The sequence below is a fragment of the Lytechinus pictus genome, chromosome 7, assembly GCF_037042905.1.
Source record: "Lytechinus pictus isolate F3 Inbred chromosome 7, Lp3.0, whole genome shotgun sequence".
NCBI lineage: Eukaryota > Metazoa > Echinodermata > Echinoidea > Temnopleuroida > Toxopneustidae > Lytechinus > Lytechinus pictus.
The window spans coordinates 48,831,722-48,848,323 of NC_087251.1; the positions used below are offsets into that span (position 1 = coordinate 48,831,722).

At 37.5% G+C, this 16,602-nt stretch overlaps 1 protein-coding gene across 1 annotated transcript; it reads right to left on the minus strand.

The window, feature by feature from the left end:
* Positions 1–223: 223 nt before the first annotated feature.
* Positions 224–3,123, minus strand: LOC129265646 (muscarinic acetylcholine receptor M2-like). Its single transcript, XM_054903616.2, has 2 exons — positions 2,124–3,123; positions 224–1,309 (listed from the first exon to the last, which is right to left on the minus strand). Exons 1-2 carry the CDS (start codon positions 2,976–2,978, stop codon positions 1,004–1,006), a joined length of 1,161 nt encoding a protein of 386 aa, XP_054759591.2. The 5' UTR covers positions 2,979–3,123; the 3' UTR covers positions 224–1,003.
* Between the last annotated feature and the right edge of the window lie 13,479 nt (positions 3,124–16,602).

Sequence of the window (16,602 nt, forward strand, 5' to 3'; positions counted from 1 at the left end):
ATATTGAGTGAGGAAAAACTTACTGAATGAAGGCTTAGATATAGATCATTACAGTCCATCGAATCGATATTACATTTAATGTGGATTATTGGTGTATCACTGGCAATTGATTTCATGGATCAGATGAACCTCTCCAGCCGAACATTTCGCGTGAGTTGATATGTGCACACCGTATGCAATACGTTTGAACTCGTTTCTTTTTGTTTCTTTTGTTTCTTTTGTTAGCTTCTTCTACACAAACGATATGCCTCTCGCACACGATGTAATGGGCATTATGTTTTACTTTCCCCAGAAATGGGGGATTAGATTCAAATTCCGGGGAGACCACTTCCATTGATGAGTGGATACCAGGCACGACCATGGGGTTTCGAAAAGTACCCTAAACAAGGGAAGTAATTTTTTTCCAGATTATGAAAATGCATCTCTTAACAAGAATTTGGCTTGTGAAACCCTACAAGTATTGGATATATATCCCTTTTTGTCAGCATTTTAAACCTCGTTTTGACACCCTTATAACGTTACTTGGGCCTATACGTAACGTACCTGCCCACTCTGTCCCCTTTTACGCGTGGTCGCTCCTGGTATCCACTAATCAATGGAAGTGGGCCCCCCGGGCGGCCTCTTGAGCTCTGGGAGGAGTCAAATGTGGCTTTGGAAAGTTGTCCTCAATCGGATATATCGCTGTTACCATAGTAGCAACCAGAATTTTGCACACGAAACGCATATTGAATGTTTCCGTCGCAGATGCGAAACGAAAAAAAAATCTAATGTCACACAATTTGCATTGCAAGACAGAGTTTTACGACCATGATGACGGGTCTAAAAAGTCTCTTCCAAAATCATCTAACGTCGTTAATAAGCGTGCGCGTCCTCAAACGAAAGGTCGGGATTGACAACTTAAAAGTGACAGGCCCCTTGTGTGCCTAAAATAACTGACAAAACGTTTTACATGTGTCCAACAACAGATGGTTGTATTAATTGATGGCGAATGGAGTGTGTCGCTTCAGTGGCAGTACTTCTGCGGTCTGCAGATCAAGTCCGATACGGTACGGCGGAACAGGGTTTGGGATGCTGCGTAACATATTGGATTGAAGAAGCTATTCGCGTAGCGTAACCACACGAAGAATTGACGCACCGCGGCTGGGAACGCGCGCACCAGAAGAAGTGCAGGGTCGATTGCAAAGAGGAGATAGATGATGGCGTTTGGAAGCCAGGCGATGATGAAGGATATGATGATGTAGGACAAGGTCCGGTTGGCTTTCATCATCTCGTTCTTGGACTCGCGGTCGGCCCCTGTCTTGGTCGTCCCCTGTAGGCGATTAATCAAATTAAGAGCAGAATTATTGTTTAATTATGTTTTTGTTTTTTATTATAAGACCGGCAAATAAGCATTTTGAGTTCAACATTACAAAAATATCAAGGTATGACATCTTGGCAAAATATTCAATTATTAGAACGTCCACTGACAACAGCAAAATGATACGAACTCAAGTTTATGTGTATTCTATTATATGTACCACTACCATTCTATTATATGTACCACTACAAGCAACAAGACAAGGGGCAATGTCACATTTATTAGGGGCATTTGTACAACAGAAGTTTTATGAACACAGTCATCATAGTGTAGACGCAAGTTTGCTGTAATTTATAATTGTTATAATTGTCATTTGTTACAAAACATGAGGGAGCGAAGCTCAAGATCACTGATAAGATTTTTTTCTTAGCCTTTTTTCTTGAAGGTATACCGCTGTTGTCGACAAGGGATGTGTTAATGTTCCTTGTCTTCTTTCTTTGGGTTTGTTAGTTTTGCTTGTTTGCTTTTCTTCCTTTTCTCAACTTATTTCTTCCCTTTTTTTTCAATCGTTATTCCCGCCCCACATGCAATGAGAATCGAATTGTGTTTTCATGTTCCATTCTTGTTTAGAAATTTGTATGACTTCCCTAACTGCACATGTTATCACGGGCTACCTAAAGATAAATGGGGGCTTAGTAAAATTGTCATATTTCACACTTATTGCCGTAGGAGTGACAACCCTTCCTCTTTCTTTATCTCTCTCTTTCTCTTAAAAACACGTTTTGTCGAAACAAGTCGAGCAGACATTAAAACACATAGGCCTTACCTTTTCTGCTTCGTGCCTGCCTTTGAAAGGCACTACGTGTTCGTCTGACTTCAACCGAGTGTTGTTGCCGCTGCTGCTGTTGGATGACTCCACGGAACCTTCTCCTATCGTCACGTCCTGCATCCCATCCTCGAACTTCCGACTGACACTTTTTCCACCAATCGTGGCCTTTATCTTGATATAGATTCTGACATAGAGCAAGGAGATGATCACCAGAGGAATAAAGAAGGTGATGACGTTTTGCATCAAGTTTGGGATAGGGTATCTGACGTAGGCCGCAAAACAGTGCCGAGACGAATCTACATCCACTATGAAGTCCCAGGCCGTAGAGTAAAAGAGCCAGAAGACAAGACCAACCACCCAGGTTAAAACGTTCATCACCATAGCCTTCCGTTTACTCCTGGAGATGAAGTGGTTGATAGGATCGTAGGTTGCTCGATGACGGTCGATGCAGATGACGACGACCTCCAGGATGGAGACAAAGAAGAGCCCCTGGCGACAACCCAGGTAGACCTTGCAGAATCCTTGAGAGAAGGGAAAGTACCTGAGGAAGGTGTGGGCGACGCCAATGATCTGGCTGATGCCTATCAGGAGATCAACCACCACCAGATTGATGATAAAGTAGTTGTTGTAGGTTCGTAAACGTCGTTCGACGACGAAAGCGGCCAAGCTGAGGAGGTTGGTCACAGAGATCAGGATTACGACCAGGATGCCAAGGACTAATCCTTGAATATCGACGCTCATGGAGGAACTTACTGGGGAGCCATCGTCTTCTGTAGCGATGTCCGTGGCGTTGTCGAAACCGCCCTCTTCGTATAAAAATGTGTACGTATCATTTGCTTCATTGTTTTTCATATTGTACTTTCTGCTGTTTTGTCACGATGACTAGTGTCGTTCTATCCTCTTCTGAAATAGGTAGCAGTAAAAAGTGAATTTGGTAATGTACTAAAACTCCGGAGGTGTAGGTGACGTGGTTGTACTTGTTTTAAAAAGCGAGAGTGGAGTCGTAGTGTTGATGTCCATTATTTATACTTTTTGTAAATCAATGAATCCATCATCTGAGGTTCAGATTTTGTTGTGAACTCCCGACTTTAACCGAATTTGACTAATGGGAAACTTTGGATCAACTCTTTCCAGTTGTGCTTTCATTTCAATGAGAGCTGTTTACACTCCTCATTTTTATGTATTTTCTAGGATTTATGGGAATAATACAAACGAACGTACAGCTCTCTGGTAGAATCGAATTTTCCATTCATTTTATTGAGCCATATACGATCAAAAAGTAAATACTGAAATAAAAAATGATTAAGGGTAGGCCTAAAAGAGCAAAGTATAAATAAAAACAGCATAACAATCAGTTCCTCCAAGATTATGATATTTGTTAGATTATGCCCTACTTTCATTCAGACAAATAAACGAAGTCAATTAATTTTCCATTTGGATTTGAGGACTTTAAAAGGTTGACTTCCAACAAAGAAACCTTTCTGGCAAAATCATCGAAGGTTATTCTTTTGTCTGTATAAAAGGGCACCACTTTGCCAGGGGAGTTCTGGAAGGTGATACCAGCATTGTATAAAAAATACTTTTTCATATGCCGATAGTTCTTCGACCTGTATTTTTGTTATTCGTCATCCTCTATATGTTCAATACTATACTGAAGGTCATACTTCAACGAGTCATTCCGATTCAATGTGAACTAGAAGTCGAGATTTAATTCATTAGCATTGTGGGTTTTTTTTTATTCAAAACATATCTTTTATATACCATTGCTTTGATGATGACGTTAATAAAAAAAAGAAAATTTGAGCACGGAATTACCGTGGCCCTTTTATGTCTAGTTTCCATGTAGTGCAGAAATCGTCTAATCGAAAAATATTTTTAAAATATTTCCTGCTGTGAAGAGAGACAGCCTCGTTCTCATTAATCTTTCTATTCTATGTATAATCTATCTCCCCACCTATATCTGTCTATATTTTTAACTATCTATCTCTCTCGGTCTCCATCTATCTATTTATCTTTCTTTCTTTCTCTTTCAATCTCCCATTTCCCTCTTCCTCCCACCCCTCCCTCTCTTTCTTTCTCCCTATTTCTATCTCTCTCTCACACACACTTACACTCTCTCAAGGTCCTCCAATGCTCTTTTCTTTTCCGGCTCTCTTGCTTAAAGGTCAAGTCCACTCTAGCAGCAAATTGATTTGAATAAAAAGACAAGGAAAGAAAAAAAAAATTTAACCCACAGATTTCATTAAATTTAACAAGAAATTAATGCCATTCTTTTAACTTTGCTTTTATTTCACGCCAACGCCGTAATAAATTTGATCAGAAGTAATCATACCCACAGGAAAATTGTAGCTTGGTAAACTTTTCATAAAAACGAGATGGTAACTTTTTATTGGTACTTGACATGTTTTCCTACAGGTACAGATTGGTTCAAATAACAACTGTTGGTTAAAACAAATGTCATGCGAAATGAATTTTGATTTTTAACCAACAGTATTATAGGTAGGATCATACTTTAACCAATTTGAACATAACATCTGGTTGAAACAAAAATTGCATAAGAAATAAACTTGGATTTTGTAACCAACAGTTGGTAGATTTTTATTTTAATCAATTTTGGGGTTGGTTAAACAAAAATTCTGAGTATACAGAATCACACTAGATGTATATTGTATTAATTTTATCATGTATTTACATCTTTATCAGAAATATTTGAAATATGCTTTGATAATGAGACGGGAACATCCACCGCTCAACAGAGGTAACACATTTTTTTATTCATTCATTTATTTATGTATTTATTTATTTAAAAATCTTTATACAGGATAATTATGTTCAGATAATATATACATGTACAATGTTATTCAACATGGTTGACATGAAGAAATATCCAACAAAAACAATAAATTCAGATAAAGTAGAAACAGACTGAGTGATATAGGTATTAACAAACATAGATATTAACAAACAAAAATACATGTACACTGGGTGATAACTACTAAATTGAAGATTGAAAATATAAGTTTGCATAGAAATATATAGAATGGAGAGCGGAGAAATTAAGAGAAGTGTGTTTTCGTGTATTTCCTTTTAAAACTATCAATTGAATTTGCATTTTGGAGTTCCGAAATGAAACTATTCCGTATACATTTCCTCCTGCATATTCTAAACTATTCTTAAAACTTATTTATAGGATGAGTACGACATCGGCAATTTTTCTGCCGTCGATTGTGTCTCTTCCAAGACAGTCTATCTAATTTTCCTACAACCAAGGGCCCGTAACACAAAGCTGAGCAATGATCGGAGAACATATATCTACGACTGATTGCATTGACAACAATTTAAATCATGACCTTTGTGATACGGGGACCGAGTGGAAGAGCCATGGTGTAGTGGTTCTGACTCTCGCCTTATAAACAGAGGGTCGTGTGTTCGAATCCCATCGCCGTCTAGCGTCCTTTGGCAAGGCGTTAATCCACACTTTGCCACTCTCGACCCAGGTGCTAAATGGGTACCCGGTATTGAATGTTTGAATTCGCCAGCGCTGTATATAATGAGGCTGCGATGAATGCAAGGAATGATCCCCAGGGAGTGGAAATTGTGCACTTTTCGTGCGGGATTGAAATAAATCCAATGACCGGGGTAATAATATGCTGTAACACGCTTTGAGTCATTCTGGGAAAAGCGCTATATAAAAATTTGCTATTATTATTATTAGTAGTAGTAGTACGACTAATAATCTAATCTAATCTTTTGATCTAATTGCCACTAAGTCTATGTACAATATCGTCAAATTCCTATTTCGAATATGCCCATTTCGTCTATAGGCTTACCCACTTTGTTTTAGACGCCCAATCTATTGAGATACAGATACTGTTTGTGACTAAAACTGCTCAAACCTGTAATTCTTTAAAAATGTGGTTCGAATATTCCGTTTTCAACTCTGGAATATCAAGAAATCTCAGCTCGCGCTTTGCGCTCTTATTTTTTTTATTTTTGGGATGCATGAATTATCCTCTTCATAGATTCCAACATAAAATACTTCAAATTTCCCTATTTTTGCTTAGCATATTACAAAAAAAAAATCAGCTGGCGCTTCGTGCTTTAACTTCTTTCTTTAGAACTACCCCCAGAGATCGAAGTTAATATGTTTTGTAAGGATATTAATAAAAGTAATAACAATTTCAATATATATATAAAATAGGCCGGGGTATTTTTAGAGATCATAAAGCCGGGGCATGGCCTCACCCCCCCCCCCCCCCCCTTCGAGATCTCGGCCATCGAACGCGCGATTGCGCGCGCCGAAAATTGGCAAGCAAGTTGTCTGGGACATAATCTACAAAATGGTATTGTAATTTATTTCATGCAAATTGTTATTAGTTGATTATGCTAATTTATGCGTAATTGGTACGCAAAATCATATTTTGTCCTTAATAATGTTCCAAATGTTCTATTTTTTGGTGCAGAAACCCTTTGTGATGTTCTTAGCAAATGTACATGAAAAAAATGCGATATCAGATAAATGTCTTATGTACTAATTTTTTTTGCAATTTCTTATGTAATTTCTGTGTTTTTGGACTTTTTTTTCATTGTTTTTTCGATGAAATTTTTCGGGGACTCTTTTGAGATCATAGATAAATCCATTAGACCAGCAAAATTAAAAACAATCATATATTTATGATTTTTTATTGAAAACACAATTTGCATTGAGTTTGTACACGAAAATACATTTTTGAGCAATTTCGGGTCTGACATGCACTTACACAATGTTACGTAATTTCGAAACCGCGTACCCGAGCGTCGCAAAATAATTTGGTCTCAAAAGATGCGCAAGACTTGAAATTAAAAAGTCATTAATTGAGCGGCGCGGTCAAAAAAAATCGTAATCGTGCGGCAAAAATAATGAACGAATCGTTGAGGAGGGGGGGGGGGGGGGCCTGCGAGCCCCCCCCCCCCCGGCATAGATGGGGTTAATATTATGAAATACATTATTACCGATTTGCTATTTAAAAAAAATATTTAAAAAACACGTGACCGCAAAGAGCCCCGTGCGCTCTACACATTTTGGGGGTACGCGCTGTAATTTAGAATATTAGTGGGTTTTAGCCCCAGAACGTTTTCAAAAACAGATAAAGTATTTTGAAAATGCCCATAAAATGACAATAAACAGCTGGAAAGAATTTGTCGAAATTGGTGAACCGAAAAAGCAGTTGCGTCCTTCATTTTAGAGATGACGAAAATTGCAAATATGCCGTTTGTCCATAGTTCAGGACGAAACTTATAATGTTAGGAATAATAAAATCATAATTTTGCTTTGCGGCAAGCCCTGTGGTCGGGGTAGAGTCCAAAACGGCTTCAAGTCGCAGCAGATGATGATGTTATTACGATTTGGATCTGAATTCACTTTTATTCCTATGTATAGGGAGGCTCGAACTATAGACTGAATTTCGATTTTAGTAGTCCTACCACTATTCTGAACTCTGATCACTAAGATTTTATTGGTTTAACCCTAAAAGAACCGGGTTATTTGGACCCATCTCACAGCCGGGGGGGATTTCCCCCCCCCCCCCCCCCGGAGATCTCGGCCTTCGATTGCGCGAGCGCCGCGAAAATTTGCTCAGCGGGAGTATCCGATATAATCTACAAGGCTGTGTGGTAATTTTTTCTGAAATAATAAGATTTTCATTTAATGAATTAATAATGCTAATTTCTTCATGAAATAAACATTTGCTCTAATCAACTATCATACTGTCTCGAAACTGCTATTCTTTTATTCACAGACTCTCTGTAGGATCCCGATCAAATGTATTTAATAAAAAAAAATTTTAATTTCTTAGTATTTCTTTGTAAGACAAAATTGATTAAGTTTAATCAGTAAAAGTGGAAATGATGATACATTTATGAGTTTTGGCTAAATACACAATTTGCATTGGATTTGTACATTAATTCACGTTTTTGAGCCATTCGTTTCATAATTTCGTTACCGCGCACCCAGGCATCGCAAATTTTTGGTTGAAAAATTTCGCGCGGCGGATTTATCGTGAAAAATGTAAAGGGAGCCCCCGGGCCTTTTAGGGCTAAATGTCCATATCAAATGTTATTACAATTTCTTTAAAATTCTGATCGAAACGAATTGCATAGTGTGCGCCGGGCTTAATATTAACCTGTTATTTGTTTGTGTGATGAAATTAATGGGACAACAAATTTTAATACTATGCTTAGGATTTTTCTTGAGTTCAGTGATTTACCTGATTTATTGTCTTCATTGCATGAATATTGATATTGATCGAACTAATCCAGAGGCTGCTGATGGTCTTGGCGGGGCGGGGGCTGCCAAGTAGAAAACTTTTTTGAATTATTCGTTCTCCACAATGGGCTGGATGGACCTCTTGATTCGAATGGCTGTTCATGGAGCTTACCTAGGCTGTTCTTCTGATGGGTCCAGAAGTGCGTGTTTTTGTTCGTGTTTATCGTAAAAAAAGGGGGGGGGGGCTGCACCCCCTCCGCCCGATTCCGCGGCCCAGACAGAGTCGCGTGGAATTTACTGCATTTATTGACGGAGATATTCACTCTGAACCATTAACAAAACGACGAATGTAAATAGGCACATGGCAATTATTTACTGGGGCGAAAAAAAACGAGTGAACAATGGCGGGAAATTTTGAATAGCTGATGGCAGGTGTGGTTGAATGTATTTTGCCGAAAGGAATGCAAGCCGTGAATTATACCATAGATCCGACTAGTAGGATCGTGATACCATGGACCTACTACAGGTCCATGATTATACCAACAATGATAGCGTAATGTCCGACCAAGGTGCCTGATGACCGCGCAATTTAAACAGCGAAGACGTATTCTTAATTATTAAACAAACAGGACACCAAACCGATTTTCATTTGCTATTAGTACTGCGAATGAGAGGAAATGATTGAAACTGCAGTGAGTGATTGGTTTGGTGATAACCAGGTAAGTGGAATAATAATAAAACAGTGTTAAAAATCGAAGAAACATTCTTTTTCAAATGACTGAAGAAATAATTTGCTAACACCATAGTCGGGTAGATATGATCAAAATTATTGCATGACCTTCGATTTGGGTATGACTGCGATTTTTTTTGCTGGACGTAGTAGTATGGGGTATCTACTTCAAGAATCCGACGGGTGCCATCTGGGCACTCTTGGGCTTTTTTTTATTGACTTCATAGGCCACGCCCACTTTTTCACATACCTCTTAAATATGAATTTCATATTTTAAGGAATATACATGTCATGCTTGGTATCAAATTAAAGCTAATGAGAAATCAAATGTAACTTTATTGATTACTGGACATTAACGCATCACGCATAGGTCAGTTAAATGTCATTTAAGGTCATAAAAAGTCAAATTGCCTTGTTAATGTAAGAAATACATATAATGTGGAATATATAATGTTTTGAATACAAAAAAAAGTTTGATATGTGAATCCATTTGCAAAGGTTAAGCTTAGGGTGTGCATGTCAAGAATCCGACCGGTATACTTTGGCATCTTGAGGAATTTTATTTTTGTGATGTCATAAACCACACCAGCTTTCTTACATTCCTTTTATATATTTAGCGGAATAAACATATCATGCCTGATATCGAATTAAATCAAATTCAAAATAAAATCCTCATATGTGAATCATTAGGCATTTAAAACTTTTCCAAGACAATTAAAGGTCATTTTAAGGTTATTAAAGGTCAAACTGGGCCACAAACGTAATAAATGCAACATATAATGTGGAATATCTCATGTTTGGTTGAGGGTGTGTATATAAAGGATGTGACGGGTTCTACCTCCTCAATTTCTATTTTCTGACGTTACGAACCACGCCCACTTATATATAATAATAATAATAATAATAATAATACATATGATTTATATAGCGTCTTTTCCATTTTTATTAAATGCTCAAGGCGCTTAGAAGAGAGCAAACATATAAGTAAATAGAACTAAGAGAAGTACAAGAAAGGGTATATTACAAATGAGGACAAATGTCTGTCTTCAAACCTAGTACCTGCTGGTGAACAAATGCAATGTTAGGTTGCCCTAATATGGCCTATAAGTAATTATGACAGCAAGTGACAAATTATAGTATAAGTGTTTGGTAACTGATTTAAGCTTGTGGCAAGTAAAATGCGATTATGAAAGTAATTAAGAGATTAAATACATGACAAGAACACCTAAAGTGCAGTAATGTTAATGATAGGTCAAATAATGTCAGGCAATGTAACAAGACTTTAATCAAAACATGTAATATAAGCTTGGTATCATATCACCCATTTTCCTACATTAACTAAAACTGCACAGTGTTTTTTTTAGTTTAGTTTTCTGTAAAAACATATTAACTATAATCAAGGACACAGTCATACATAGTAAATAATGTATTACACACAATTTCAGGTTTAAGATCAATCATGTTGGAGCAATCTAAGAAAATGACTTCTACAACACACATTCACATTTTTAGACAAGCATCCAATTAGACAAATTTGACATTTAACATCATCCTAACTCCACTACAATTGTTCTCTCATTCATCTTCCAGTCTGATTCCCCCTCTTTAGTCTAAACTGCATGTTCAGTATTCCTTGTATTTAGAATGACACCATGTTCTTACATACGATGCACGATAAGTGGCAAATGCTTACCCTAGAACTTGGTTGCCCCGATTTAAATCAACATTGACCAAGTTCTGAAAATTATTCCTTGGGAGTAACTAACATGACTAATGTGCTATGAACAGGTAAAGGAGTGTCTTCCTAACTTATACTTCCCATCCATACATGGGAGGAAAGTTGCAGGGGAGTCATTCTGATCAGTTGCTCTCCAGAACCTTTCTTACGCTCTAAATAATCACCAATGAACATTCATGGCTAATATCATTTACCACAAGAAAGGATCACCAGTTTTTAACGTCGCTCTTAACTCAGCTTTATGAAATGGCCCCCTGAAAACATAGAATTTTAAGATCTTTGGAGTTATAACTTCTAACCAGAGTAGGCCCTATACTAAAATCATGTGAGCGGGAGCTCATATTTCTTTACCAGGGGCGGATCCAGCTTTCGCTAATAAGGGGGGGGGTAAAGATTTGAAATAAATAAATAAAATAAATAAAATAAAAAAATATTTTCATCTATATTATGTTTCCCGATCGGATATAGTAAGCACTTTTTGTAACCGTGAACATGATGGGTATACGTATATCTAAACAATTGATGCGAGTGCGAAACACGAGCTGAAAATTGTTAATATTCTGACCTCAAATTTGGAGAGTCTGTAAGCACTTTTGGTAATCAAGAAATGGATGGGTAACTATCTCAACATGTTATGCAAGTGCAAAGCGCGAGCTGAACATTTTTTAATTTCCGACCCAAAAACAGGAGATTCTAAGCACTTTTTGTAACCATGAACAGGATGGGTATCTTTATCAAATAAATGATGCGGATGTGAAGCGCGAGCTGAAATTTTTTGATATTCTGACCTGAAATGACATTCTAAGCACTCTTGGTGATCATGAACAGAATGGGTATCTAACAAATAATTTCGTGCGCGAGCTTAAAATTTTTGATATTCCGACCCAAAACTAGACATTCTAAGCACATTTTGTAACCATGAACAGAATTGTCGAATATGAATTTGACGCCCCCTCCCTAGATTGAACATGAATTTGGCACCTTGGGACAAACATCAAATGGGTGCTCCTAGATCGGAAATCAGTTCAGCGCCCCCTAGGTCGAACATTCATTCAGCGCCCTCTTTATCAATCACCAATTCGGCGCAACGAGGTAGAACATCAATTCGGCGCCCCCTAGGTTGAAAATCAATTCGGCGCTCTTATGTAGAACTTCAATTTGGCGCCCCCTATGTCGAACATCGATTCGGCGCACCCCCCGGTCGAAAATCGATTCGGCGCCTCCCCCCCCCCCCCTCTTCTTTTTTTTTTTCTTTCTTTCTTTCCCCCTTTTTTTTCTTCTCTTTCCTCCTTTTTTCTCCCACTTTTGAAGTGTTACAAGTTACAACTATGGTGACTTTTCCATTAAAACCTTGAGTGTCATTGGTCATTGACCCCATATAGTTACCATAGATGCCGAAATGGAAAAGTTACCACGTACCGGTTGTAACTCTTTATGAGACGGGCTCTACTTCTGTTAGTGGATGACATAGTTAAGAGAAACAGAAAATGTATGTTCGGCTCGTTTTACTCGCTTTCTTTTCTCTTTGTGTTTTTCAGTCAGTGGGAGTCAGTGCAAGAATTTATCTCGAGTAAACCAAGACTTCTATCCAACGATCGATTACTGCCGAATGTATGTACATCCTGAGCCCCAACTGGAAGTGGAACGCTGGAGTTCAATCACCATCCATGCGACGTGGTCAGCAACTAGGAGGAATGGAGCAGGAGGTGATGGGAGGTCAGACAGGAGAATGTTCCTTTGGAAGGCATCCACATGAGGTCAACTTCCGGTGAGATGAGGTCTGACGTCTTTCCCACTTAAGAGGACACAGTTTTACCATGAGAAGGAGGAGGATGTGGATGGTGGACAACGGATACACCATCGAGCTCCTGCATGATTGGAAATATCACCCAATGCAGTCTCATCGTTTCTGTTTATGGTAACCCCCGTAGGAACTCGGCAGGACAGCATTTTTGCTGGTAAACGCCAAGCTGGTATATAATCAATTACCTAGGAAACATTTTACCTCTAGGTTAATCAGTCATAGTGGCTGACAATATATGGGCCTTTTTATCAAAGTGGAGACAATGGCAGAGTGGGGATTCGAACTCACAACCTTGCGATTATGAGTCCAATGCTCTAATCACTGGACCACACGACCACACTGGTGAGGGGTGATCAGGATGGTGAGGGATGATCAGGGATCCAGTTGGTCTCCGCCAACCAGGGGCCCGTTTCATAAAGAGTAACAACTGTTGTAACTTTGTCATTACGGCAACTACCATGGCAACAGGGCTCAAAATCAAGGTTGCCATAAAGTAGTTGCCATAATGGCATAGTTACAACAGTGGTAACTCTTTATGTAACGGGCCCCAGATCCTGAGAGATTTACGTTACACTAAGCAGCTCCTTGCATTAAGGGAATATTCTCGAGAACGCTAAAAGAAGTTCACCCCAAAAAAGTATACATGAATAAAGAGGGAAAATAAAAACAAACGTAAAGCTTAAAGTTTTATCAAAATCAGAGGAAAAACAAACAAAGTTATGACATTTTGAAAATTACACAAATTTTGAAAGCATTGCAATCCAATCTAAAATGGCTTTCAATGAAAATTGTATAATGTTGAGGAAGAATCAAACTTTGGTGCACTTAACAGGAAAACATAAAATATTTCATAACAGATTCAAAAGAAATGGGTGATGTCATCGGTTCCTTAATTTGTATAACGAATGTGTTTATTACGGTTTTGTGATACAAAACGAAATTTTAGAATGTCATAACTTTCTCACTTTACATCAGAGTTGGGTAAAATATCGAGAGTTAATATGATTATATAATTTTTCTTTTTTTATTCCAATATTCTATTTTCACGATTTTTTGAAAGCATATCATAACCAGGTAAAAAAACAAAATGTCATTTTTGTCTGAAAGCCAAGTCTCTCGTAAAAGCGCTGTCCCATACATGGTCCGACTACTCATCAATCAATCGAATATGTAATTAATTTCTATTTTCACGATTTTTTGAAAGCATATCATAACCAGGTAAAAAAACAAAATGTCATTTTTGTCTGAAAGCCAAGTCTCTCGTAAAAGCGCTGTCCCATACATGGTCCGACTACTCATCAATCAATCGAATATGTAATTAATTTCCAAAACTATGATTAATTAAAACATGCCTTTTCAGTTAATACATGATACGACATCTCAACAAGCAATCAATGTGTTAACAATATCCAAATTATGCAAATAGATTTTATACAAAACGATATTAATATGCTATTGTCTAATATGATAATATTATGATGTTTTCGTTTACTTTAAATTCTGGTTACGATTCTTTGTAGCAAAATGATAACGATAATAAAGCTTACATATATGTGCTCAATATTACTTTTACCACATCTAGCATTGCTTGTTCTCAATGGGCATAGTTGTTTTATCCCATCTTGGTATAATCGTTTAATATGCTAATTCCATGTTTATACATGTACAAGCATAAATTATTTAATCAATCATTAGATTTATGATATCTCTTATTTCCTTGTAAGCCTGGTGAAATACACCTATCTCATTGACAAAATCCCTTTAAGCAGTTTTATCAACCTTATCGACATCTTTTTCATTTTCCCCCTTATTCCGGTACAGTTATATTTCATCTTCAATTCTTTAAAGAAATGCCATTTGTTTATAATTTATGTTTCTTATTTTATTCATGCAAGCTTATGAATTACTAAGATAATTAAAATCATTAGAAATGATCGTCATTATAATCATATGTTATTTACAAGGAACATAATAATTATAGACAAGATAATATTTACTTAATCTTGGCAATGTCTTCTCGAGAATGAATAATGATAGGAGATGCCATATCTTCCTTCCTCAAGTATATCCTTCCATATTATGTCCAAATGAACTTGAAGCCGGCCTTCTTCCTTTCCATGTTCACTTCTCCCAAGAGAGCTCGAGTTGCAGGGATCATATAGGCCTACTTTCTAAGTAATGATGACATTTTGAAAATTCAATGTTGACGACGTCGCCGTCGGAAAAGCAGGGGCTGTACTCTCGAGAGGCAAACACTGTTCCGTGTAAAATAAAATCTAACAAGTTCGAAGTATAAGCTTTCCAAATACAACTTAAAATGATTGATAGTGACATCGGACAAGAAAACAAGGGGATTTTGTATTTTGACATGATTCCAAATTGTTCCAAAGTGAGATGGAGCCCTGAGAAATGGTTTGAATGAAGGGCTCTAGCTGTACTGATTTAGTGTTTGAGAGTCTCATTAGAGATGATCTACATTCTCTCTGCAAGTGAAGATCTTTTCAAAACTTGGATAATGTACTGTATATCCGAAGGAGTATAACTGCTTATTTTTCTTCTTGTATTTTGTAATCAGTTAATCATTCCAATTTGATAGGCCTAACGCCTTTGTTTGAAAGTTTCAGATATTCTGTCATAAATTGAGCAATCAAATTGAACATATACCCCCATCGCCTCGACCCCCCCCCCCCCCCCCCCGCCTCTCTCCCTCGCCCCTCTCTACTGACTTACTGACAAACAATGTATCATGTCAAAATCCCCTGAAAATCTTTTTTTTTTCTCTCTCCTCTTTGGCTCCATCGCCCTGGCTGGGAAGCGGGGGCGCCGAAGCGGCACCCCAAGATTTACCTGGGGGTGCTGCGTGTGTTAATAGCAGCATCCCCTAGAAATCTGGTAGAAATGATAAATATCAGAAATGCTATTAAAATCCCCTTAATTTTGTAACAAAAATCTTGGGGATTTTGTTATGCTTGTAAAATTTCTCATGAACGAAAATGACCTTCATTTTGTAGTGAAACTTTGTTCTGTGCTTGTCAAATTAAAACCAACACCCCTGTTAAAAAAAAATATCGTTCCCATGGCCCTGTTTGGCTCCCCCTTCCAACCCTCCACCCCTTACCCATCATACCTGTGTGTGAGGGGGTGGAAATTAAGTGCCAAGCTTTTTTCTTCGTGGTTCTGATCCAGGATTTTCTAGGGGGGCATTTTGTCCAGAAAAAAAATACAAGCCCGCCAAAATGTCTTCACTCCCAATCAATGGTGATTTATTTCAGGAAAAATTTAAAAGGAAAAAAAAGTTTTCACTACAAAATGGAGGTCATTTTGTTCCAGGAAACAATAATAATAATAAACCTCATTTGCGTATATACGCAAATACGCAAATATACACTCAGGACATATTCCCCAACAAATAAGAAATTCTTATGTCTCTCAAGGGGTGGGAACGGGCCGGATGTGCCCCTATATGGATCCACCACTTCTTATGACCCATTTAAAGGTAGACTATAATACAGAAATCAAAAACTCGTTTCTAAAAAAAATCACGATAAAGGTAAGTTGGTATTTCTTTTGTATCCTCTCTCTAAATTGTTCAAAATTTTCACATTTCCTAAAAATTGCAGGGATATATCTTCTTTCCTCTATGTGTTATCTTCTTTAAATACGAGTTTTATTTTCTTCTGACGTTTCTTCTCATAACGAGAATTATGCTGACTGATTGTAGGATTAATTTGGTTTCACCGGGGGACACCACTGAAATAAAATTATTTCAAAATTATTTATTTCCGTGGGGGCGTGGGCGATACTTGCTATCAACTGGATATTGATGGTATTAAAAAAGAATGTAAAACTGAATTCTACAATGATTTTACTTTCATTGAATTCGATGAACGTTGATTATTATTTTTCAACCCATTTCTCCACTTTCTATTTCTGTTAAACTTTAAGACTTTAACAGAAATA

Coding starts and splice junctions, on each gene's coding strand:
- LOC129265646 (XM_054903616.2), bottom strand. CDS start 2,978: ATGAAAAACAATGAAGCAAATGATACGTACACATTTTTATACGAAGAG. Junction 1,310..2,123: donor GCAGGCACGAAGCAGAAAAG/GTAAGGCCTATG, acceptor AATCGCCTACAG/GGGACGACCAAGACAGGGGC.